The sequence below is a fragment of the Xenopus tropicalis genome, chromosome 4, assembly GCF_000004195.4.
Source record: "Xenopus tropicalis strain Nigerian chromosome 4, UCB_Xtro_10.0, whole genome shotgun sequence".
In the NCBI taxonomy this organism is placed as follows: Eukaryota; Metazoa; Chordata; class Amphibia; order Anura; family Pipidae; genus Xenopus; species Xenopus tropicalis.
In genome coordinates this window covers 24940861-24966250 of record NC_030680.2, presented here as the reverse complement: position 1 = coordinate 24966250, position 25390 = coordinate 24940861, and the positions used below count along the sequence as shown (strand labels likewise).

General features: G+C 40.5%; 1 protein-coding gene across 1 annotated transcript in view; it reads right to left on the bottom strand.

Moving 5' to 3' along the window:
* ptdss2 (phosphatidylserine synthase 2) overlaps positions 1–25390 on the bottom strand; it is a 33526-nt gene that overhangs the window by 1429 nt on the left and 6707 nt on the right. The window contains 10 exon segments of the mRNA NM_001079204.1: positions 402–587; positions 1372–1517; positions 2646–2760; positions 3097–3215; positions 6372–6485; positions 7053–7103; positions 8221–8355; positions 9208–9275; positions 9799–9881; positions 13742–13843. Of these exon segments, the coding sequence (NP_001072672.1) occupies positions 402–587; positions 1372–1517; positions 2646–2760; positions 3097–3215; positions 6372–6485; positions 7053–7103; positions 8221–8355; positions 9208–9275; positions 9799–9881; positions 13742–13843 (1119 nt within the window).

The window sequence follows — 25390 nt, the reverse complement described above, 5'->3', positions numbered from 1 at the left end:
GACAAAAAATCAAACCTGCCTGGTTGAGATCTGCCCGATTTCAGGCCAGATGTCGGTCAGGCAGGCCCGTCGTTAGTGCCCATACAAGAGCAGATAATCTGCAGATTCAGTCTAAAGGACAGATATCGGTAACTAGAATCGTCCCGTGTATGGGCACCTTAAGTCTTCACTACCAGTAAATGAAGTATAGTGGTACTACACAGAAGAGAAGTCATCAGTGCTTGAGGGCTATGGTTTGCCCTAAAGGGCCCTGGAGTAGTATGGGGCCCAAACTGAAGACCATCTAGGCTACATGTACAGATCTAAGTTGACAATCGGATTTTAGTGTGTATGGCCACCTTTACTGAATACCCATCTCTTTACATGCTTCTACAACAAACAAAACCCCCTAAATATCTTACCTAATGAAGAAGCGCCACACTGTCCACGTCAGAACAAGAACGATACCCAGAATCCAACATTGTGTGACATAAAACGGTAAAGGCAACGTTATGGTGTACGGGTCGTATTTCACAACAATAAGAAACTCTGTCACTGTAATAGCAGCAACCATCCATGCCTGCTGCCCCAGCTTCTTATGGAATTTCCTGAAAAACAAAAGGTTTTTATCAGTCGTTTTAAAATTCTGTGCGGATATTTGATACATAAGGCACAGTAACTTTAGCTCTAAGAATAAATTAAAGTACACTGGCAATTGCAGTACACTATGTAACCATGCCAGCAGTCTTTGTATTAATGAGCAGAGCATTTACAATTGGGAACATAAATGGTTCTTTAAAGGGGTAGTTCACCTTTAACATTAACATTAGGTTAACATTTAGTATGTTATATAATGGCCTATCCTTGGCTACTTTTCAATTGGTCATCATTTTTTGTTACAGGTTTTAAATGATTAGTCGTCTTCTTCTGACTTTTTCCAGGTTTCAAATTTGGGTCGCTGACCCCAGCAGCCAAATAACTACTGCTCTGTGAGGTCACATTTTTAATGTTATTGTTATCTTTCTATTTAGGCCCTCCTCTATTCATATACCAGTTTAGTAAGAAATTATTCTGTATGGTGTAAAGATATATATTCTCTGAAGAGCACTGTGAAACATGTGTGGCTCTACATAAATAGAGGATAAATAAATAAAAGGGTCTGCTTCACAGACACTGGAGACAAAAAGATTACTGGAAAAGCATTTTATAGTGCTTTAATGCTAGTCTGACGGATCTTAAGCATGGTTTTCCTTAACGCTTCCACAAGAGGGCACTGCTGTCATAATCTGAAATAACTGTTATCCATGAACTTGAGCAATATAGCAAAATACTTGGCCAATGAAAGGCAGGTTATTAAACGGATATAATGAGTAAAACTGGAATGAAGCTTACAAGTCATCCATAAAGTCGTAGATCTCCCTCATGGCCACACCTCCCACATTCACAAAAAAGACAAGGCGTAACAGGACCAGGTAGTGTTCCGGTGGCATCCAGAGAACAAATTTGAGGTAAAAAGTATTGAGCTCTGCCAATAAAAACTAGGAGAGAAAGAGACAACATAATTGTTACATTTTAGCTTCAGGAGCTCTTATATTACTCTGCACAATATACAAGAATAGTTAAGTGTTACGCGTGCATGTTGGCAAGATTAACTCTCAAGAGTGGGTTTTGGCTGCCCCAGTAATCATTTTTGCCCACAAAGTACCTGCACCTTGTACACTACAGATACACTCACAGACTGCTACATTCTCCTTCTACCCTTAAGGGATGGACAACGAAGGTATATAAACACCATTCTCACTTAGGCATGGATGGCACATAAAATACAAACCTCAATCAAAATACAAAACATTTATTGATATTATTGATGCTGGGAACAAGTATAAATTGTATATTTTGCAGGTTCAGACTGGCAATCTGTGTATTCTGGCAAATGCCAGAGGGGCTGCTGTATGATGCCATGGACAGTTGCTATTTATTGGGCTGGTGGGGGGATGTTTGGGCATCTGCCTATTTGACATGCCAGGGCCATTTTTGAATCCTAGTATGGACATGGCTATGGCTTTGTGGCAGTTTGTTCAGACTCAGGTTGACTAAAGCTGGCCATACACGAAAAGATTCGCTCATTTGGCAAGGTCAGTCTAATTGCCACCTTGAGGTTGGCAATATTGGGCTGATCTGATTTCTTGGCCCTCAGATCACAGAGACGGGCATGCAGGCTGTCATTGCTTGGATTTTTAAACCTGCCTGATCTATATCCGCTTGATTTTTAGCCACATATTGTCAGGCAGGCCTGTCGAAGGGGCCAATACACAAGGAGATAAGTTACCGACTTGTTCTGAGGGGCAGAAGTTAGCAGCTTTCATTTGCCCGTGCTTAGAACTATGTCTATATTTGAAAGTTACAGTGTTTGATAATTTGTTTTATCTTCATCCATAAAATCTCAGCAGTCATCATTAGCAGCACCACATAGTGGGAACTAGGAGACCACATAACAGTTAGCACCAAACAGTTTGCAATATACTGATGAACTCACTGGTGGCACAAACAAAATATTTTCAAGATCCTTTTAAAGGGTGCCACTTAATTCCAAATGGAAAGTGAGGCTGCTAAACCAGTACTAGCAAGAATGAATAGGTATTTTCTTAGGCAGGAAATGTACTTACTACAAATATGATTCCACAAACCGCTAACCAGCGCCGCAGACTCGAAGCAGGTTTCCATTCAAACTTCACCCAACTATAAGGTGTGAACTGAAAGGCGATTCTCTTCATTTTACCCCTGTAAAAATACAAATACATATGGTGTCAAACTGGTCATTTTGCTTACAAAAGCAATGCTAATATATGGAAAATATAGATAATGATGCCTGCTAGTGAGACTAGCTGCCTCCCTGGGATCAGGTCCTAGCAAGCTTGTGGATACAAGTCTGAACAGGTTACACGGACAACATAATATAATAAACAGTCAGAACAATGTGACACACACCATCAGTCTGGTTATTTCAAAATATCCCCCATGTCTGCATGGGCCCACCATAACCTCAAGGCAAGGCCTAACTGATGGGCTACTTTGTGCCCATGGGGCCAGTACTTTGCTCATTGTCAGGAAACTGACCTGTAAGTGGGGATATTCCAAAGCCCCTGCCACTTGTAGGGTTTCATGGACAGCCATTCCAGGGTCTTCATTCCACAATAGATTCCAAATCCATTACACACCAACACATCCATTATCCACTAAAATATAAGAAATACATTTAACAATTCAGATAAAATGATTTGTAAAATAATGGGGCAAAAACATAGGAACATGGACAAAAGAGGTGAAAAATAGGTGAAGCGGAGAAACACTTTTTATGGCATTTGAGTGTTTCCCCCCCATTTGGAACTGTTTGCCACTAACACACCCTCCCTACATTCCCACTATTTTTTATTTTTTTCAGACTAAAAATGCTGTAAGAGATATTGGGGTGCGAATTACAGCCTATGGGGCTGTGACCTACAGCTCTTCCCTAAGACTCTGTTCCATTTCACTTCAATAGGTCAGCATTTCGGTGCCAAAAGGGAAGCAGATAATAGATTTGTAAAAGGAAATTATAGGAGATAACACTACTTATACTTTATGGGTAGAAGTAAAAATTTACTTTGAGGATGGGTCAAACCAGACCCAAGAATATGGCACACTATGGCTGCCTTGTTACCTTTCATTGAGCCATAAGGTTTCTTGGCCACATGGGGCTCATTCACAGCCTGCGGAAAAATGCAGGCCAAGAATCAGCCCCTACGATAGCATAAGCCTTTCCTTGTATGTGCACCTGGAGCCGAGAATCAGCCCCTACGTTAGCATATGTTTCCCCTGTATGTGCACCTGTAGAATCAGCCCTGTGTGGTAGTTTGTGATAATGAGCACAAATGATTACCCGTGTCAAACTGTATATTTCCCCCCCACCTTAAAGGAGAACTATACCCCCAGGCCCTAAAAGCCCCCTTAACTTACCCCTACCTTAGCTAGGGGTTAGTGATAGGGACAGCGTTTAAACTTAAAAACTATGCGATAAGGGGGGGTCTAAGCAGTGATAGCTAAGGGGGTATAGTTCTCCTTTAATGGCAGACATAACCTACTGCAGAGGTACCCAAGGCGCGAGGCTCAACTCCCACCCAAATTAGTGACAGGGGGGGACATTCAGCCAGAGTTGGCCCCATATATGTGCATGCACACACGGGGTGATTAGTTACCACAACTTTTAAGTAAGTCTGTCGCAGTGACTAATCGCAGCAACTTTTCTTCCATATGCTACAATAGAAGTCGCTGCGACTAAACGCTCTCAAGTTTTCGTGGCGACTAATCCCCTATGTGTCTTCGCCTTATCTCCAGGTAAATTCCTTATCCTAATGCCTTATCATTCTGCACTACAAGTAAACACTGGTTTTTCCAAAGCCAACAAGCACAGAGATTAAATAGCTTTCTGCACTCTCACTCACAAGTCCAGATTCTTAGGGTGATAGCACACAGGGAGATTTGTTGCCTCACAGGGAAACTGCAGAAAACAAAGCCATTTCGGGAAGATTAGTCGCCTGTGGAACCTCTCAATTATTTTTAAGGACCAATAAAGGACATAACCTAGTGTGCAAAGACCATTTTTTCATCAAATTCATATTTAGCAGTGAATGCTACCATACGGATTGTCCCGCTAATTAAATGTAACGTAAACCAAATTGTGGCTGTCCTTATGTTGCACAACTAGTACTCCTATATTCCTTATTTAATTTCAGCTTTTGGTTCATGCTGGAATATCCCTGGGGGTGCTAAATGTTAGGCATCCCCCAGTGATGGTAATTGCTTAACTTTTACCCCAGGCTGGTAAAGGCATGAAGAAAGAAGAGGATCGCTCGCAGGTACCCCAGACTAGTGCGGTTTTCTCCTAACAGGAGCACCAGCCCGGAGTAAAAGGTAAGTGATTACCATAACTGGGGGATACTTAAAATTTGGCACCCCCCAGTGATTTTTAACTTTCCTTCTCCTTTAAATAGAAACACCCTTTTGTGTTATTACCTGTATGTTATTCTCACTCACTGGGAATTGTAACAGAGGACTCAATCAGAATTTCTACAGCCCAGGCACTGTTAACACAGCCCCACAGACTGAACCTGAAAAAGTAATTTGTCTTTCTCACTTAATATTTAAACTCTACAGTAAAATTCTGTGTTTTTGACACTTCATAAAAAATGTATTAAAATTAATTTTTATTATTACCATTATTAATCTTTGTCCTTTTACCCTGAAGTTATTTGGATGTGGGTCATTGCTAAACCATATACTATAAATATTCATGGCAAATCAATCATGCTCTAACCATCCATGGGCCGACATCCTATGTTGAAAGTATGGATGAAAAAAAAAAAAATGCAAAAGCCTGGCACAACTTTCCATGATTTTCAAACCATGAGTCTACCCTTTATCACTGCTGCTCAGTCAGAACAATATACATACAAAATGGAAAGCAAAGAGCAATCCGTAACATTTCCCTTTTACTGGCTGCATAAACCACTACGGCAGCAGATGCAGGTCATTAATAAAAAAAGGTACTGAAAACAAAGGGCACCCCAGAGAAAAAGCCTCTAACAAAAACAAAGCCTATCAGCATGATGGCAATCCCTGCGGGGATATTAGCGCAGCCCGTTACCCACAACTGTGCCAGCAAGGTTAATGAAACAGTTCATTAAAATGCAATGTGTTCCAAGGAGCTTGGATGCAGACACTGGAGCTGGGAACATTGCACTCTGCGCTTGTGCTTCCCAATAGGTAAGCCCTTGTTATAGAACCGTGTCCTGGGTAAAATGATGAAAATATTGCAGAATCTGGGTTCTACACGTCCCAGGGGATGGTGTCAAAATGGCATAAATTCCAAGAAAACATTAGATCCGGGTTCTACTGTATTTGTTAGCGATAGGAATTAGAATGTTATTTACCAACGCTTTAAAAGGAGTCATTTAGGCGCCACAATACATCGCAAGGCAATAGGGCCAGGGCCCAGCACCCTAAACAATTAAGAGCTGGAGAATGAGGTAGGCTTAATACAATGACCAGCAACAAGTGGCTTTTAAGCCACGTTGCTCACCACCCCCACTGATGCTGCTCACAGTGGCCCAAAAGTAGGTGCCCAAAGGCAAATTTTGGAGGCATAAAGTTTCACTTTATACAAACCTTTCTGCAGGAAGTCCACATGGGGCTTACCACAATTAGCCAATCACATGCCTTACTTGGCATCACCAATGAACTTTTTTTTATGCTTGCGTGGCTCCCCAATACTTTTTATATTTGAGTGTGGCTCACAGGTTAAAACTATTGGGAACCCCTCACTTAGAAAATATAACTGCTATTAAACCACTTACGTGATCCCACCAGCATTCACTGAAGTTTGGCAGCTGATGTTCCAAGCTGTACTCCAAGAATTCAAACATGACACTGATGATCATACACATCCACCAATCTCTTATCATTAGTGTCTAAGGGCAAAATTAAAAGAAACGTATAAGATGATACAGGTTATCTGTAGACAGCAAAGGTGTTTGCAGAGACGCACTCCCTAGTTACCGAGGAGGGGGCATATAATTTAGGGGTATGAATATACAAGGTGGGGTGCACAAAGCTACAGCTCTAGGAATAGCAAATCTGAACAAGAAAACGTAATCTAAGCCCAAAACAACAATACCATATGAATTTCTAACCAGTGGTTTAACTATAGATGAAGCAGAGCCTGTGGTTGCATGGCAAACTGGACAGCAGTGGGGTCTGCTGTTTCTATAAATGTAGAGATTCCCCTCTCCTTGGCTGCTCTCCTACCTGAGAGTGGGTAAACGGGCAGGGGGGCAGCACACTAGCAAGCGAGAGGGAAGGGGTTGGGTTTTTGATGTTAGACCCCTCCAAATATTTTTTTTTTGTGTAAGGGCCCTGGTAGTTACGCAACTGTTTCTAACATAACATCTGCTGACACAGTTGCTCAGTTTATTAAGGGAAGAGTGAAAGATGATTAGTAGTGAACATGGTAGTTCCACAGGAGGCCAATAACTTACTTTTATATACCAGCCAAGAAAATGTGCTGGAACAAAGCCATCCATTTTATCCTAGGGAGCAGAATAAATACAGTTAGAATGAGGTTTGTAACAACACACCTGAGGATCTAAAAAAAACACTGGTCAAAGATTTACCACATATATAACAAAGCATTTCACGTGTGAATGTCTAATATACCATTAGGTGCAAGAAGCAGGGTGCGGGGGTTCTCTATTTTATCACCCAATTTCCATGTCAGACATATATTATGGGCATCCTAGTAGACAATTTGTCCGAGATGTACATAATAAATCTGCTCTAAAAAACGGGAAGGACAGGGAACCAAATTGTCAGTCTGCAGTGATAGAAGCAGACTTTGCAGACAATTTTTAAGTGACCCCTAGCCTGGGTAAGGAAGGCAAGATCTTTTATTATGTTATGTTAGTATAAGTTATACTATGCCCTAATTGTTTAAATCAAGTTTTCTCAAGCTCCATTTTATATTATTTATAGTTTATGAATGAATTGATTCTCTTTTCTGCCTCGTTCAGCTTAAAAATGACCTTGCCATTTACTGTGAGGCTACAATTTTATTGTTACTTTTTATTGACTCTTTATTCAGGCGCTCTCCTATTCATATTCCAGCCTTCCATACAAACCACTGCCTGGAAAATAAGTGTATAATTCAATAGGACCTTGTTTACCTTAGCAACCAGGCAATGTTTCGAACAAAAGACTGGAATAGTATTAGGAACTAAATAGAAAGATAAGGAATGAAAAGTTTTAACAATAACAACATTTTAGCCCTACAGAGCAATAATAGTTTGGCTGCTGGGGTGAGTGACCCCCCATTTGAAAGCCAATACGTAGGAGAAAGCCAAATAATTCAAATAATTAAAAAACTATTTAAAAATAAATAATTAAATAAATAAATAATGAAGACTAATTGCAAAGTTAGCTAGGAATGGGACATTCTATAACATAAGCTAACGTAAAGGTAAACCACTTCTTTAACAGAAACATTTTAAGATGAATATAATGAATTGGTGCTCATATTCTCTCTTCACTTTTACTCTGGCCAACAGCCATTAAGGGCTTTAATATGTGAAACACTAAATATAAAACAGTAAATATAATAGGTACTATACTTATATGTACTAGGGGTACAGTGTCCCTTAATATACATACCCAGAGATTGTGATAAGGGTCTGTTTTGTTGCCAGGGTCATAAATTAAACAGTTCCCACCATAATCTCTTTCAGGTAGCGGTACACCCAGTTTGGGATCGATAAACTTCATAAACTGCCGCCCATCGTGAACAGTCTAAACGAAAAGAAAAAAATTTAATGGGAAAAAAAAAAGAGAAAGCTCATGCACAATGAGTTTGATTCACATATCTATGGTGTAAAGCTCAAATTAAATGCAAGTTTCCATCATTGCAGGAAACCCTTGGGGCATATTTATAAGTGTTTAAACGATCACCGTGATGTTGCCCATAGCAACCAATCAGCAATTAGATCACCTACAATTTAGAAAACAAAAGCAAGAATTCTCGTGGTTGCTATGGGCAACCTCACCGGTGATGTTGGCTTACACATCAATAAGCCTCTTGGACAAAACCACATACCAGCCAGTAAACTTGGCTTTGGCACACAGCTTCAGCAGGGTACTTAATAACTACTTCTCTAGTGTACACTGCAGAGTAAATCTACCACCAGCTCAGAATAGTTTTCATATTGGATCAAACATTTTTCCAAAGGTATTTGGCAAGGAACATTGTGTAAGTGCAACAGGCAACAATCCAACATGGAGAGGCCTGTATTATTTCCTTGGAATCCCCTATAACTTCAGAATCTGCATACAGATGCATAAACCCCTATAGTACAATGATTAGAAACAGTGCTGATTAGCGATGTGACCGCCACCTTTTCTGGATTTGGCCAAATACAGAATCTAACACAAAGGAAATGGATAAAATTTGAAATGAATCAGAACTCCAATTTGTAAATGAAAATTGGCCTAATCCAGGTTAAAAAAAATTACATGACCTAAAGTCACCTGGATTTGGACAAATCCTGCCAAAAAAGTCTGGGATTTAACCAAATCAGGGATTCGGTGTATCCCTACTTGCGATATATATGGTGTGTGGCTGCTTGGTATTGTGTATAGTCTCACCTGGAAAAGAATGAAGATGAGGAAAAGCTCATACACCACGCTGACACATAGCCAGAACCTCCAATAGGCTGGAAGAAACAAAAGTCATGGTACACAATATTATCTTTCCATTCTTGATGTGAGGGTGATGAGATTACATTTATACCTATTATATACTGCAGTTAGAGGGTTACAAAAAAATTCAGACATCAGGATTTAACTTGTGTTTTGTCTACTTATGTTAAAACTTAAGAAAGGCAGAGGGGAAGCCCTTGCTGAATAACTACCGATACCCTGATCAGGACTCCAGCTTTTGCTTTGCAGGAACGCAATCACGTCAAGTGATATGAACAACTTTTTACTTGTCCAGATGATCAGAACCGCAAGCATGCAAGAGAAACAGTGGCTGCAGCTGCGCCGGATCATGTGGTACATTTGTAGAAAACGTTTTAAAACGAACACAATCCACACCCTGACCAATAGCCACAACTGTCATACACAAACATTTACTGGCCCACTGAACTGGTTGGGGGGCTTGTAGGTGGCACCCTAAAGTTTAATGCTGACTCCTAGGTGGAAAATATATTATTATGTATATTAAATAGAACATACCTGGATGTGGTCTTGAAAATGGCCCATCCTTAGCTTGCGTAACTCCAAAACACAGGAAAACCAATATGCTGGCAATAATACCTCTGAATAGAGAAAACATGAAAAAATACATTAGCCAGTGCCATGATTTTGCACTTAAAATTAAACTGTGTATAGAAAATGAGAACAGGAATAATTGCCTCTTGCACATATACATGCCGTGAGTGCCATGGTATGCATGGGCATGGCAATAAATACATGAGTGCAGGACAAACACAAACAATGACCTTAGAACCAGGCATTTTTTTCCCCATAAACTACTGCTTATACTTTCATATAAGAAGATTTAGTTGGCATGACCTCTTTTGCATAACAATGCTGACTAACGGCCTGGCTAATTTTGGAATGAGTTTTATAAGTACCTTTGGCTAAACATCATATGAGCTTAATACATTATCCCTCTTAAAGGAATACTATCACCACCACAAACATTAAAGAAAAACAGTTTTTGCCACATCTACCAGCCCATAGAAGCCGATCAGATTTAAGAATGCCTGTGGCTCGCGGGCAAAATGTTGCTCCCCAGCCCCTTGGATGTTGCTCTCAGTGCCCCCAAACCAGGTAGTTTTTGGTTTTTTTTTTTAATTCCTGACTTGGTGGTAAGTTTTGGTTGAATAAAAACAAGATTTACTACCAAATAAAGCCCCCTGTAAACGGATAGTGTGCATGCCTAATAGCCAATCACAGCCCTTATTTGGCACCTCCATGAACATTTATGATGCTTGCGTTGCTCTCCAAGTCTTTTTATATTTGACTGTGGCTCATGAGTAAGAAAGGTTGGGGACCCCTGCTCTAGGGAAAGGCTAAACTAAAGTACTAAAGTTCTTATCTTAACCAATGCTTGGCTTATACAAATGTCATACAACTGTTCTTTTTCTATGCTGAGCAAGGAAGTCCATTTCCTAGATCCCTTCCTCGCAAGTTATAAACAGGATGCCCTACACGTGCTATTGGAATAATGGGATTGCCTCACCAGGGACTATCCAAACAACTGCACTTAAAAGCAGAGAATGACACTGGACATTATAGTAGTAGCAAGATAAACAGTACTCATTTACTGTTCTGGTTTCGGCATATTATCAAGGCTAAATTTGGCTATTACTTCATCACATGGGAAGGTCTGTCTGCAGAATATCCAGAAGTAAATGACCAATAACAGTTATGACAACTGCATATAGAGGGTATAGGTTATGTGCCATGAATAATACCGTTTCCCTGTTTTCTTGTTTGGACACCTGTTAGTTTTTTGTTTTTTAAAAGAATGGGATACCCTGGAAAAATACATAGGCTACTGCCAATGTAGCAAACAATCTTTCAGATTTCTATTATGCCTACACTTCAAATGAATCTTGTGCTGATTGCATGAAAATATTTTTTCACCAAATCAGTGTTTATCCACTCTAATATAATGCATTTCACTAAGGTCTCATTTGAAAATCTGTAAATATATATTAATTTCATGCATAATAATCAGGCCATCAGATAGTCAGGCAGGCTATATACGTGTATGAGATCAGGCAGGTGAAACCTAAAACAAAGGAAATCGTGAATATCAGACTTTGCAGATCATGACAATGAAACCTGGTTACTGTTTGTGTACTTTCTTTCAGAAGTGAATGTTGCTATGGGAAAGGTTTCCCTAAGGTTAAGACCTTAATGTAAATGATATTTGAGCTGGAGAGAATGGAAAATAATTGGCATTCCCCAGATAACAGATTAAAAAAAAAATAATAATTTAATAGCTCTGTTTTATTTCTTGATGGTTATGGATTAGTTACCGGTGGTGTGATAACATTATCACGCAAAACACAAGGCAGCAAGCACTTAAAGGAACAGTTCATTGTAAAAATTGGTAAAATAGATAGACTGTGCAAAATATATTTGTAATATAATTAGGAAAAAATGTAATCTATAAGGGCTGAACTTTAAGGCCAGAACTTTACTTCCTGCTTTCAGCTCTCTAACCTCTTAGCAGTCAGTGACATTAGGGGGGTCACATGGGACATAACCGTTCAGTTAAGGTCCCCATACACGGGCCGATTCTAGCTGCCGATATCGGTGCCCGTGTATGGGCACTCCTGAGGGGCCTGCCCAACCGATATCTGGCCTGAAATCGGGCAGAAAATCTAGTCTGATCGGGGACAGCATCGGTTCGTTGATGCGGTCCCTGGACCGACTTTGCCTATGCCCGTCTTTATAATTTGATCGTTTGGCCCCAGGTGGAGCATTATGACATCTGCCCACTCCAGCCTTTATTGATTATATTTTTGCCTAATATTTAAAACATTTCTTATTTTGTGCAGTGTCCATTTTGCCCATTTTAATTTTTACACAGAACCGCACCTTTAATTATCTGGCAGTCTATACAAAGGGTAATCCCTGAGCTCTCTTTTTCCACATAAAATCCCACAACAGGCAAAGCCCCTTGGAAAAAAAGGGCTGCAGAGAAACGTTGAAGCCATAGTGGTGCTTTCTACAGAAACACAACGTTGCAGTATCACAACTGCCAATACATACTGCAGTACAGAGAAATCCCTTACATATGCCAGAAAGTTATTTATAGCCCTGATTAGTAACTTTAACTGCATCAAGAAAATGCATGGAAATGCTTTAAAAGGGAATGGCTATGTACAGCATAACTGACATAAGATGTGCAGAACAAACAGAAGGAAGTTGTTTTTATAAACAACTAAGGGATGAGGAAAGGCTAATACACTGGGAGGGAGATGCCACCTTGATTCACTGGCAGGGTGGGGTGGAGGTAGCTAACATACTGGTCCCCCCTCACTGAATCTGCATTTTTTGCTTCTTTAAATGGCCAGAGCTTTCATTTGCCGTCGAGTTTGGCAAGTAGTATGTAACCAAAAGAGCCTGGGGTTGCCCAAACTGGTAAGCAGTTAAGATTTGGCACCTGGGGCACTTTTTTTTTTTTTTAATACAATTAAATAAATGGCCCCCCCTTAAATCAAATTGCTACCCTCGGACCATGCAAATAACGTACCAGCCCGCGTGCTATCCTGACCTGCCAGTGCACTTTAAAACAACTTGTAGGGAACAGCCCTGCGGTCTTACCTGCCATTTAAGACTCATAAAATAACACCTTGGTACCTTTAGTGGTTGCTGCAAGAAGTCCAAAAAGGAGATTACCTCAATCGAGGTTAAAGGGATTCTGTCATAATTTTTATGGGATACTTTTTATTTCTAAATTACACTGTTTACATAGCAAATAATTCACTCTACTATTTAAACTGGCCCTGGGCCGAATGATCGAATTAGAACGGCAGGTACAGGCGCCATCGTTTCGAGGACTGCATCAACGAGCCAATGCAGTCCCCAATCTGAGAGAAAAATCAAACCTGCCCGATAGAGATCTGGACGATTTCAGGCTAGATGACGGTCGGGCAGGCCCGTCGTTAGTGCCCATACACTGACAGATAAACTGCCAAATCGGTCTAAGGGACCAATATCGTCAGCTAGAATCGGCCCGTGTATGGGCAACCTTTACATTGGGCAAAAAATGCCTGACGAAGGGGTACGCCCCGAAACGTTGCTGCTGTTTTTTGAATAAACACGCAGGGGCCAAGCCCTGCTTGCATTACACTCATTGTGCCGGTCAACTATTTTTTGCTGGACTGTGCTGGGAGTGCCGACTCTCTGGGCTGTGCACCAAGTAAGAATTGTTGGAGGAGGAAAGGATGTGCTGGGTGAACTTTCTCTGTTGTATAGTAATTCAGTTATACACCTTCACATTGGCTAATGAGAGAACGACAATAGCAATTACCTGTTCTATTGCTAAAACGCTTTTTGTATTAATTGTGATGAAAATAGACTGTTTTTATCAACAAAAAGCATTATACAATTACTGGCAGAGGGTATAGCCCTTCTAGACAAAACAAAGCTGTACCTCTTTGCATTGTATGCTGTATCTTGAGGCGTTTCTTCGAGTAAGGTGACGTATCCAAGTGAACACGTGAGGATAAATAGCACGGTCAACGTATGAGCTCTCCTATAAGCGTAAGGGGGGAAAAAAACAATAGGTAAGTGCAGAAATCAGAAAATCATTATGGAACAATACAAAACAATTACTCACTCGCATGAAAAAGATTAGAGCAAAGCAGTAAATCTTTTATAAAACAGCTGTCAAAGAACAACTTCAATGCCCTTTTACAACTCTACAAGTAGGGTTTTTGTGGGGAAAAGTAATTATGCTACTCCTGTCTGACAATAGGTTGCTGGGACATTTTTCTTAAAGGAAGGAAGTTGTCACCAGGTGGGCTAAACTACTGTGGTCTACTGCAAAATCATTTAAACATTAAAATCCTTCAATTAGGATTATTTTATTATTTTATTTGGAATCAAGTACAAAGTACTGTTTTTATTACAGAGAAAATAAATCATTTTTAAAAACTGAATTATTTCATTATTAATCAAAACGGAGTCTGTGGCATGGCCTTCCCATAATTTGGAGCTTTCTGGATAAGGGGATAACAGATTCCATACAATATGTAATTGTTTTATTCAGAACCCTTATATATTGTTACAGGCGACACATATGAAGCACACTTATAAACCGGAGGTTGTCATCAGAAGAATAAATATACCGGTAGGTGTTTTCTTAGGCACACCAAAAGCCCCTGACTAATGCCAAAATCCTGCACCAGCTGGCACATGTAGGGTTAATACACCCCCCTAGTATGACTGCAACTACAGATTCCCTATTATGTGCTAAAGCTGATTAATTACATTTCATATAAGCTAATCTGCAAACAGCTAAGCCTCTTCCAGTTTTAAAGGACAGAAGGGGTATTTTAAGATTAGTGCTGACTGTGCCTACATTATTTTTTTTTTGGATTCAAGGTGCCCAAATTTCCCATCGTGTTCTAGATAATGCCTTAGACAGTAGACGGCACCTTTGGATGTGCCTGAGGATTACACCTGGTTACTCCTGACACTGCATAAGGGCCTGCCCATAGCCAATGCAATCAATACCAAAGTCGATATTTAAGGCAGCCAGAGCTGTCACTATCTGCGGTATAATCTAAACTGTTTCGGACTTGAAACCGATTGTGCAGAGCAAAGAGAACTTCTACACAAGCTGTAAACTGGGTTCAATGCGGAGGTTTTACATGCTGCCCTGCCACAGAAAATTAGCCCCAGTCCAACCCATTGAAATATAAACATTGTATTTTGCAGATGGGCTTTCCATTTCCTGCAGAATGCCATTTTACACTACGGAGTTTTTATATGCAAAAGAATGTGAAGGATGCTGGCAATCCGCAGAACACAGAAGCTGTACATGCATCTAAACAGTAAACTAACAATGAAGCTTGTTAGTTGTTCTCTGAATAAAAGAGCTCCCTTGTTAAAGGGAAAACTGACCTTAGGATCATTTTAGACAAAACCAGACTAGAGTTTAAAGTGATAAAACAATAAAGCTAATCTTAAAGAAACATTACAATGCAGTAAGCTAATGGAATTAGTCCGTTGCTTGTAATCAGTAGCCTGGTCCCCAGAGAGGCTTGCCCTACTAGAGGAGGCCACACGCATTTAGTTTTTAGTCGTTTTACGTTGAGTGTGTGGGTATCGATTGTACATTTTAAAGCAACAATCTAGAACTAAAGCTGGTCATACACGTAACGATTTGTCTTTACTTAATGACTAACTTCAGTACGATCCGGCAATTATTGCAAGGTTTGTGTGCAATGAACAAATCATACATCTAGCAACATTTTATCCAACATCAGCCAGAAAAAATTGATTGGATAAAAGGTTGCTAAACCCTCTCCCAGAGTCAGACTTGACCACCGGGGCACCGGGAAAAAACCCAATCCCCAACAGTTGCTCCCCCAAGCCGGCAGTCATTCTCTCCTGCCCCCCGATGCCCTGAAGATATGTATGTGCGCCCTGGGGGGGGAGCACAGAAAATCACTATGGAATAATACAAAACAACAATTACTCACTGGCATGAAAAATATTATATCAAAGCAGTATATCTTTTGTAAAACAGCTGAACAACTTCTATGCCCTTTTACAACTCTACAAGTAGGGTCTGATCAACAAAACAACTGATTGTCATGGTACGAAAATTGTCAGGTCTATAATTCGGAGCCCACAAACAGTCTGAAAACAGTATGAAACTATGTTTCGTATGATTATATCAGGGTGTATATGGCCAGCTCAAGGCCAGGCCATAAATAATGAGGCCACGCATCAGGAAGGGGCTGTGAGCTTTGCCTAATGTGGTCCACAGCCAGATTTCAACCACGAGAGCCAATCAGCTGCTGAGTTGGCCAGCAGCCACAACCACAGCTTATGTATGGTCAGTTTTAGTTGCCTGGCAACGCCCATCTGATGCAGCTTGTTCTGTAATTGGAGGCAGGGGGAGGAAGGCATCCTTCAGTAATGATAATGAACAAAGAAAAGGCTGCACTTCCAAGACCACCCACCTACCTACCTACCTGCAAGGTGCCTGCAGTCATATGCGACCCTCTCAGTACACCCAGTATTTCAGTTTTATAGTTGTGGCAACGTTAGAAAATGTTAATCACTAAACTACACAATTTGTGCAACTTTTAACAAGCTAGAAAAATAAAGTTGCTAGAGACGATTCCCGTACCCGTATAAACCAGAAGATCGATATTTATTTCTAAAGAATTAAGTTTCCTGAAAAACCACATTTCACTTGTCAGCCATAAAGAAAAACAAATGTAAAGAATGTTAAAGGGGTGGATCACCTTCAGTATGTTATAGAATAGTCTATTCTTAGCAACTTTTCAATGGATCTTCATTTTTTTTTTTAGTTTTTGAATGATTTGCCTTCTTCTGACTCCTTCCTGCTTTAAATGGGGGTCACTGACCCAAGAAGCCAAAAAAAACTATTGCTGTGAGGCTACAATTGTATTGTTACTTTATATTACTTATCTTTCTATTTAGGCCCTCCTCTATACATATTCCTATCTCTTTTGAACCAATGCCTGGTTGCCAGGTTAATTTGGTCCCTAGCAACCACATAGCTGCTGAAATTCTAACCTGGAGAGCCGCTGCACAAAAAGGTAAATTAAAAAAAAATGCAAATAAAATGTGAAGACCAATTGCAAATTGCCTGAGAATAGCACTCTACATCAGGGATCCCCAACCTTTTTTTTACCCTTAAGCCACATATAAATGTAAAACGAGTTGGGGACCAACACAAGTATGAAAAATGTACCTGGGGGTACCAAATAAGGGCTGTGATTGGCTATTTGGTAGCCTCTGTGTGGACTGGCAGCCTACAGGAGGTTCTGTTTCGGAGTTCACATGGTTTTTATGCACCAAAACTTGCCTCCAAGCCAGGAATTCAAAATAAGTTGCTGCTTTGAGGCCACTGGGAGCAACATCCAAGGGGTTGGGGAGCAACATATTACTCCCTACCCACTGGTTGGGGATCTCTGCACTACATCATACTAAAGGGGAACAACCCCTTTATTGCTCCCTGCATTGTTGTCTGCTGGCCAGAAATACTGAACACTGAGTAACAACCCTGTAAAGATGCAGAGCCAGAGATTTCACCACCAAGACATCTAGTGCAAGACACTGTGTTCTTGGCTAAACAAACTGTTCAGTGGAATTTGTGGGGGAGTTGGCATTTGATTTGACCCAAACCCAGTTGTTTCACAAGCCACGCAACAGAAAAAGACGTTGTGCCAGCAGTCTGTGCTGCTCCATAGGTAAAGATACGCAAAAGAGCACAATAAAATATAAATGTAAGCTCTTTTGGGCAGGGCTCTCTTCACTTCTTGTATCGGTTATTGATTGATATATATATATATATATATATACATATTACTCTGTATGTCCAATGTATGAAGCGGTATAGTAGACCGCTGCAGAACATGTTGGCGCTTTATAAATAAATGTTAAATAATACATGGTTCAAGCTTTCTTATTTTGCTTGGCAACTCCCAAGTGTCCTGGGGTGCTCCAACCTAAAGTGGCAAATCTTATTATTGATCTCTTACTGAAACTCACTGAGACAGGATGACCAGCAACATATGTAGTAGCAGAAATAGGGCCCAAAAAATTGTGTTTAAAGGTGTGCTTTACCTTTAAAGTAGGTAATAGAATGTCTTATCCCTAGAAACTGCAATTGGTCTTCATTATTAATTCTTAATAGATTTTGCATTATTTGCCTTCCTCTTCTACCTCATTCCAGCTTTCAAATGGGGGTTAATTTAAAGGTGAACTAAACCTTTAAATACATTGCAAAATAAAATAGCAGTTCACTAAATATTGCAAGCTGCCGATTCCTTCGGGCAATGGCCAACAGGTAGATTAGTCACCCGCGGTTAATCTCAGCTCAGCTGAAATGCCTTTCCACTGGCAATAAAGTGAATCAGGGTCGCTTTGTTACTCCGATATGTTGGCTCCTGCAGGCGACTTCGGAAAAACAAAGCGACGTGTAGGCCCTTCCACCAGATATTCACTTTATTGCCAGTACAAAGGCATTTCGGGACATTAGTCGCCCGCGGCTAGTCTATCCTGTGGGGCATCAGACTTACTGCATTAATTAAGACTTGAAACAAACATTGCTATCCGAGGCCTTCAAATGGGCCACTTAGCCACTGCAATATAATTCACACACATTCATAGAGAAAAACAGCTTATTATGAACAGATATAGTAAATATCCTATAGGATCCCTTTTAAATGTGACCGGTAGGATGTCGTTATGAATCCCATTTGCTCACTGCCTGCCATAATGCAAGAAGGCATATGCACAGAAACCCATTTACCTAAGTTAAGTTGTCCTAGTAAGCAGCATTATATTTAATGCTTAATACAAAAGCTTGCTATTACATTCATAATTATAATTTCCATTTTTGCTCTAGGATTTCAGCTCACCCAGAAGCCAGTAAATTTCCACATTTGTGAAGATCATGCAAAGTGATCCTCAGCCCTTTGTAGGTAAAAGGGTGCACTAACTCCTGGAAAATCTTTCAGAAGAATAAGCATTGGGGTGCATTGTAAATGCCCATTGCGCTTGCCGATGTAAATAAGCCCTACAGTCTACACAAGTATAGTGAATATATTCCATAGTCAGGTGGTTATAGGGGGGATGTCTCAAATTAGTCTAAAGTGTCAGTGTTACGTAAAGATCTTGAAACTAGAATCAATCCTAAAACAATGCCTCCTAAAGGGGATGTTTTTGCCCAAACAACCATGCCTTAGGGCGAAGACTTTTTTTTTAAAAAGGTGCAGTCGGTTTGGGAACCGCATCAACGAGCCGATGCTGTCCCCGGTCAGACTACATTATATAGACTATATCTGGCTGATTTCAGGCCAGATATCGGTCAGGCAGGCCCATTCGTTAGTGCCCATACTTTGGCCGATAAGCTACCGAGTCGGTCTAAGGGACCGGCAGCTAGAATCGGCCCGTGTTTGGCCACCTTTAGGCCCATATCTGAATGAAGGGTCCTGGGTGGTGGGTGCCTGTATGATGCAAATAAAGTCCTGTCTCAGTTTAAGAGGAATAAACTCATAAAGCTGGCAGTGGGGATGTGAGTAACTACACAGCATGAATACAGAGCAATCCACCTGACTATACACATACCTATACAGAAGCTTCCAAAAAAATAAATGTTCATTTGTTCTTGACCCACTGCATAGAGATGGAGGAGCTCCAAGAATTCATGATAACAATAAGTGAAACAACTCCAGGTATGAACACACCTCAGCTAAAAAGGCTTTGGCAGTCAGCAACAGAAGCTGAACACAAACAGTTTTTTAAAAGGGAACAGGGTAGGACCAGCATTTAAAGATTAAGAAAGGGTTAATTTACGGCAGTTCCTTTGTTTATCCAGTTTCAATATCTATTTTCTTAACAGGTTACTGACTAGACATGCAGACTTTGTCATATAGCAGGACTATATTAAAGGAGACATATCCTATAAAAATTATGAATGTACCAGGGAATTATACTCCTCTAGATATAGAAGGATTGTGCTTAAAAAAGTTGTGTTTCTGACTGATTTATTGAGAAATTCCACAAAAAACCCACTAGCCCCGCCCATCTGTTCCACTTCCTGCTGGCTGAATTCTCTGGATGAGCTGGGGAGCCGGCGGCCCTCCGTACCCTGCACTGTGGGATAGGAACCAATCAGCAGCTAGGCTGACCTGATAGGGAACTGAAGCCTCTCTGTGCTTGTGTGAGTGCAGGGCTGTGATTGGCTCTCCCCCTCCTACTGTGCTTCTGGCAGGGACCGTTAGGACACGCCCACTCTTCATTTCAAACTCGGACAGAGAAGTGAGAGGATCTATAGGGAGCTCCAATAAAGGGGCCATTGTTACAGATAGGATTAATTTTTAGCACAAAGTGAAACCAGCACCGGATATTATTCATAATTGCCTACAAAATTACCTTTTTTTCCCATTTATCCAATATGTCTCCTTTAAGCAGCCACTGGAAGGGGCATAACCTGAACCATTTACAGTGCACTCTGTAATAATTTATCACTGTAGGATTAACAGTTCAGATGCATAGTTTCCCTTTCAAGTCTAACAGTGTTAGGATGTCCCCTAATGGAACTTGAAGTCTGCCAAAGAGGCACCTTTAACAAGCAACAAGCTCTTCCGTCAGAATTACATTTGCCATAATGCTGTATGCTTAAATTAACTTTTATTATGATGCAGGCAATGATATTCCGAGACATTTTGTCATTGGTTTTCATTTTTTATTATATGTGGTTTTCCAGTTATGTCGCTATTTGTTCTGCATCTCTCCAGATTGAAATGTTAGCAGCTAGCTGCTGGTTGCTAGGTTATCGTTTACCTTAGCAACCAGACAGTGGCTCAGAATGAAAGGCTGAAATATGAATAGGAAGGGGTCTGAAAAGAAAGAAAAGGAATAAAAAGTAATAATAAAATTGGAAACTTAGCGAGTAATAGTTTTTTGCTACCCGTGGTCAGTGACCCCCATTTGAAAGCTGGAAAGATGTAGATATAAAACAGATGAAGACCAATTGCAAAGTTGCTAGTATTTTGTAACATATAAAGAGTTAACTTAAAGGTGAAACCCTTAAAACAATGTAATTCCCAAGATGCTCTGTCGGGCGTTTACTTACATGACAAAAGCTGTAAGAGCCAAGCAGTTTTTATTGGTGAAGCAGTGCCAGGTAAAATGCTGAGCTCCCATGCTTGCAGACTTGTCCTTGTGTATGAGATCAGTTCAGCTAAAAGTCAAATGTTCAGCCAAACCTCAGGTTTTTAGGCGGCTGAAACAGGTTCTCCTTGGAGTACTTCCTTGTGTTTTGCACCGTTCGCTTCTAACAAGACGCCCAAGCACAGGCCGATGAAAAGAAGCCCCAATGGAATAACACCACCTTCCCAACACAAGGCCAAACTAACAATGGAGTGGCTGAAGAACAAAAGAAGGTCAGTGCTTTACTGTAAGTGCCACTCGTGCCATAAGGCAAGGCCAGAACCTTGGCTCAGGTGGCCACGTGAAAGGTAAATGTACGGATGAAGAATTTTTTTTTTCTAATATAAAAAAAAAGTCACATTACCAAAAACCTATTTCTGTTCAGTGCTTTGAAATAAACCTATTACATAGAAGTGGCCGTTTCTAGAGTTGTTATCTCTAGTGCTAGACTCGTGGCAGTAAACGGCTTCCTGATCAGATCTGGGGCATAAGGCAGAGCTTTGGAATTTCTTTCTCCGGCGCTTGTATCAGCTCTGGGATTCAGCAATGTATAAAAGCAGAGGAGCACAATGTAGGGACGCAGGAAGCGAAGGGCCATGTACTTTTCTGTCTGTACGAGGGAACACAATTACTGTACCTTTTCCCTTTTTAGCAGAGCCAAGCTGTTTCTTTGAGAGAACTTCCTTTAACAGAAGTCATTAACACTTAAATCAATATCAGTGTATGCAGAGCAATTTAACTGCACTCAGATGCATGATAAAGAGCAATTAACGTGGTTATAGAATGAGGCTGTAAAATTCATAATCTTGCTGTTTCCAGAAAAGGCACGCGCATAACATAACACTATTCTATGCTTTATAACATGGACATGCAACCGCACATATCACAGTACATGAAATATTCACACTGGATTATGGGCTCAGTAGGGATCTGTGGGTCAGGAAAAACTCAACCCATCCCCAACCCGCAGAACCTTAACCAGCAGCCAACCTAAAAGGTGGCCCATACATTGAAAGAATCACTTGTTAAACTATGGCCATACATTGAAAGATACGCACATTAGTGATATCGGCATACAAGCAGATCTTACCATTATTGCCCACCATACACAATATCAGGTTGATATGGTTATAATATACAGGGCACCATATGACAAGAAAATCAAATCCACCCGACTGACATGTAGCTGATTTTCGGCCTGATATAGGTCAGATAGGTCCATCGGAGGGCCCTATACATGGGCCAATGTGCTGCAGACTCTTCTGTCCTTCAGCAGCTTTTATTGGCCTGTGTATGGCCACCTTAAAGGAACAGTAACACCAAAAAATTAAAGTGTATAAAAGTAACTAAAATATAATGTGCTGCTGCCCTGCACTGGTAAAAGTTGTGTGTTTACTTCAGAAAGTCTACTATAATTTATATAAATAAGATGCTATGTAGCCATGACGGCAGCCATTCTAAGGAGAAAAGGCACAGGCACATAGCAGATAACAGATAAAACACTTATGTATTCCACATAGCTTATCAGTTATTTGCTATGTAACCTGTGCCTTTTCTCCTTTTTTCCAGCTTGAATGGCTGCCCCCGTGGCTACACAGCAGCTTATTATATAAATTATAGTAGTGTTACTGTAGCAAACACACCAGTTTTACCAGTGCAGGGCAACAGTGCATTATATTTTTATTACTTTAAAGCTCTTTCATTTTTTAGTGTTACTGATCCTTTAACCTTCCATTGTAGGACCTGCCCCCAACCCATATCAACTCAGCTACTTTTGCACACAGGGTCCAAGGCAGGTAATCTTCAGGGAGCAGAGTAGTGTATCTCCCCAGTCTGACCTAAAACCAACACAAACCAGCAATGGTTGGACAAATTTCAACCTCAACCTGACCAACTAGTGAGTTCGGTGGGTCTTGGGTCAACTCCACACATCAATAGGGCTCAGTGCACGTTATGTCATTGCTTGTAGTACTTATGCTTTAAAATCTCCATACAGTTTAAAGAGATTTTAATCAATACAAAACTTTTGTGTATAACCACCCACCAGATGGGCCCAATAAGAATCATTAAATCATAAGGCCAACTGGCCAACAATCAGATTATATGGGGGCCCAACAGACAAGGACTAGTGATGAGCCCACTCACATGTATTGATCAAAGCCCAGATGAAGGCCACTGACAGTAATGGAAAGAACAATAATAGACAAAAAGCACATCTGCTTCAATATGAAGAAATGTGACAGGGTTGCATGGATAATTCTACAACACCTTCACTGACCACTCTTATACCCCCAGATCCTCCACTCAGTTTGAACCCCCCAACTCCAAAATACAACCAACGCCATTATTGCTGAATCTATGAAATAAGATTGTATCTTGTGATGGTAACTAAACTGAAAAAAACTGGAAGGATTATTTTGCTACCAACATGGATATATGCAAATTTAACATTTTTTAAGATGATCCATATTATGGGAGAACCCCTCATCCAGAAAACCCAGGTCTCAATTCTAGGTAACAGATCCAATATCTCTTACTACTCAAAAGGGGATTTCATTCACAATTGTAAATAGCATCCTAGCTCATTTAATTCTGTAACCCGTGTTTGTTAAATAATTGTTATCATTTAAAAGGGCCTCAGTATTTGCTGGTATTATGTGAGTAAATGATTAGTCGGTGGTCTGCAGTTTAGAGCAGCAGGTAGGGAAAAAATTAAAAATTCAGAAAAAACAGAGCAATTCACAACAATGATATTTTTATATTTGAATGTGTATAACAAAAGACTGACTTTTGGGAACAAACAAAAGAAAGCCTTTAGTAAACTGATCTACATACGGCAGCGTCTGCAAGGAGCATCATGTTAACATGATGTGGTTTTATCCGGAACATTAATCTCTATACACTTAATCCATTCTACTGAAAGCATTACTCTCATCCTACTAATTCATTCATGAGGAGGGAGAGGATCTAAATGAAGCCTGAAGGGGCAAATTAAGGAAGGGGATCATTGTGGAATTTAAGAGGCACTTCTAATCAATAAGGAAAGTGAGCTGCAGCAAACAACTTGGTTAAACCGGTGCCAAGCACAGCAAAACCTGGAACAACACAGGTAACAGAACAATGTTACTTCATCCACTCCAGCGAATCCCATCTGGTTGGCTGTAACGGAAAGTATAAAGGGCAGCAGAGATACCTGTGGCGATACCTAGCTCCCCAATACCCATGTGGTGGAGTCTTGAATGTGAAATGGGCCTTAAAGGAGAAGGAAAGGCAAAAACTAAAAAAAGGCAGTTTGATCAGAAAGGTCGATGTAAAGGAGAAGGAAAGGCAAAAAAAAAAAAAAAAGTAAGCTTTATCAGAAAGGCACTTACAGTAATGCTGCACTGAGTCCTCTATCAAAAGAAACACAGGATTTCTTGTTTTCTATTGTGTATACACAGTATCAGATTCTCTCACAAAAATCCTTCATTCCCGGTTCCTGAGTCTGCGCAGCTCTCTCCCTTATCCTGACTCCCACCCCCTCCATAAGAATGTGTGATCTATGCTACCAAGGGCTAGAGCTGCAGCAGGAAGTTATGGAGATCAAGTTAAAAATGGCAGCTGCTGTCTTAGGACGAAGACACATGGGGTGATTAGTCGCTGTGACTTTTAGCTATGAAAGTCGCTGCGACTTTTCGCCATAGGGGGTTATGAGTATCACTGCAACAATTTGCGCAACCAATTTCATTGTCGCAACTTTTCCGGGAAGTCTCGGTGACTAATCGCCCCATGTGTCTTCGCCCTAAAACATATGGAGGGAGCTTCTTGGGCTCTTTTCGCAGGTATGTTGAAGCTTTCTGCAGAATAAATATAATTTTTTAACTTGCAATAATGTGGCAAATCTATTGGCAGTAAAATGCCAAAATGACTTTCCTTCTCCTTTAGGGTGAAGACACACAGAGCTACTAGTAGCAGCTACTTAATGTGGCTACTAAAAAAAGACACTGCTGATCATTTACTGATAATTGTCTCTGTGTGTTTTAGCAGAGGCAATTCTCAGTATTGTCTATGGCAGGGGATTTTCTGGAGTTAAGTGGCCTTGAAAAAAGTAGCTTCACCCTTAAGGCCATGACACATGGGGAGATTAGTCGTGCCATTTAGGTGCACTGCGATCTACATTTTGTCTTTCCTTGTCTACTTCCTAGTTGCTGGGGTAAATTTGGGCAGCTGCTGAAAAAGTGAAATCATTCAAAAACCACAAAAAAAAAAGGAAGACCATCTGCAAGCTATCTCAGAATAGTCTTAAAAATGCAGCTAATGTACCCTGTGCTCATTGCTGGGCACTAGAAAAAACTAATGGATGCAGGTCATCCGGCTTGGTATATAGGGAGGTGTTAAC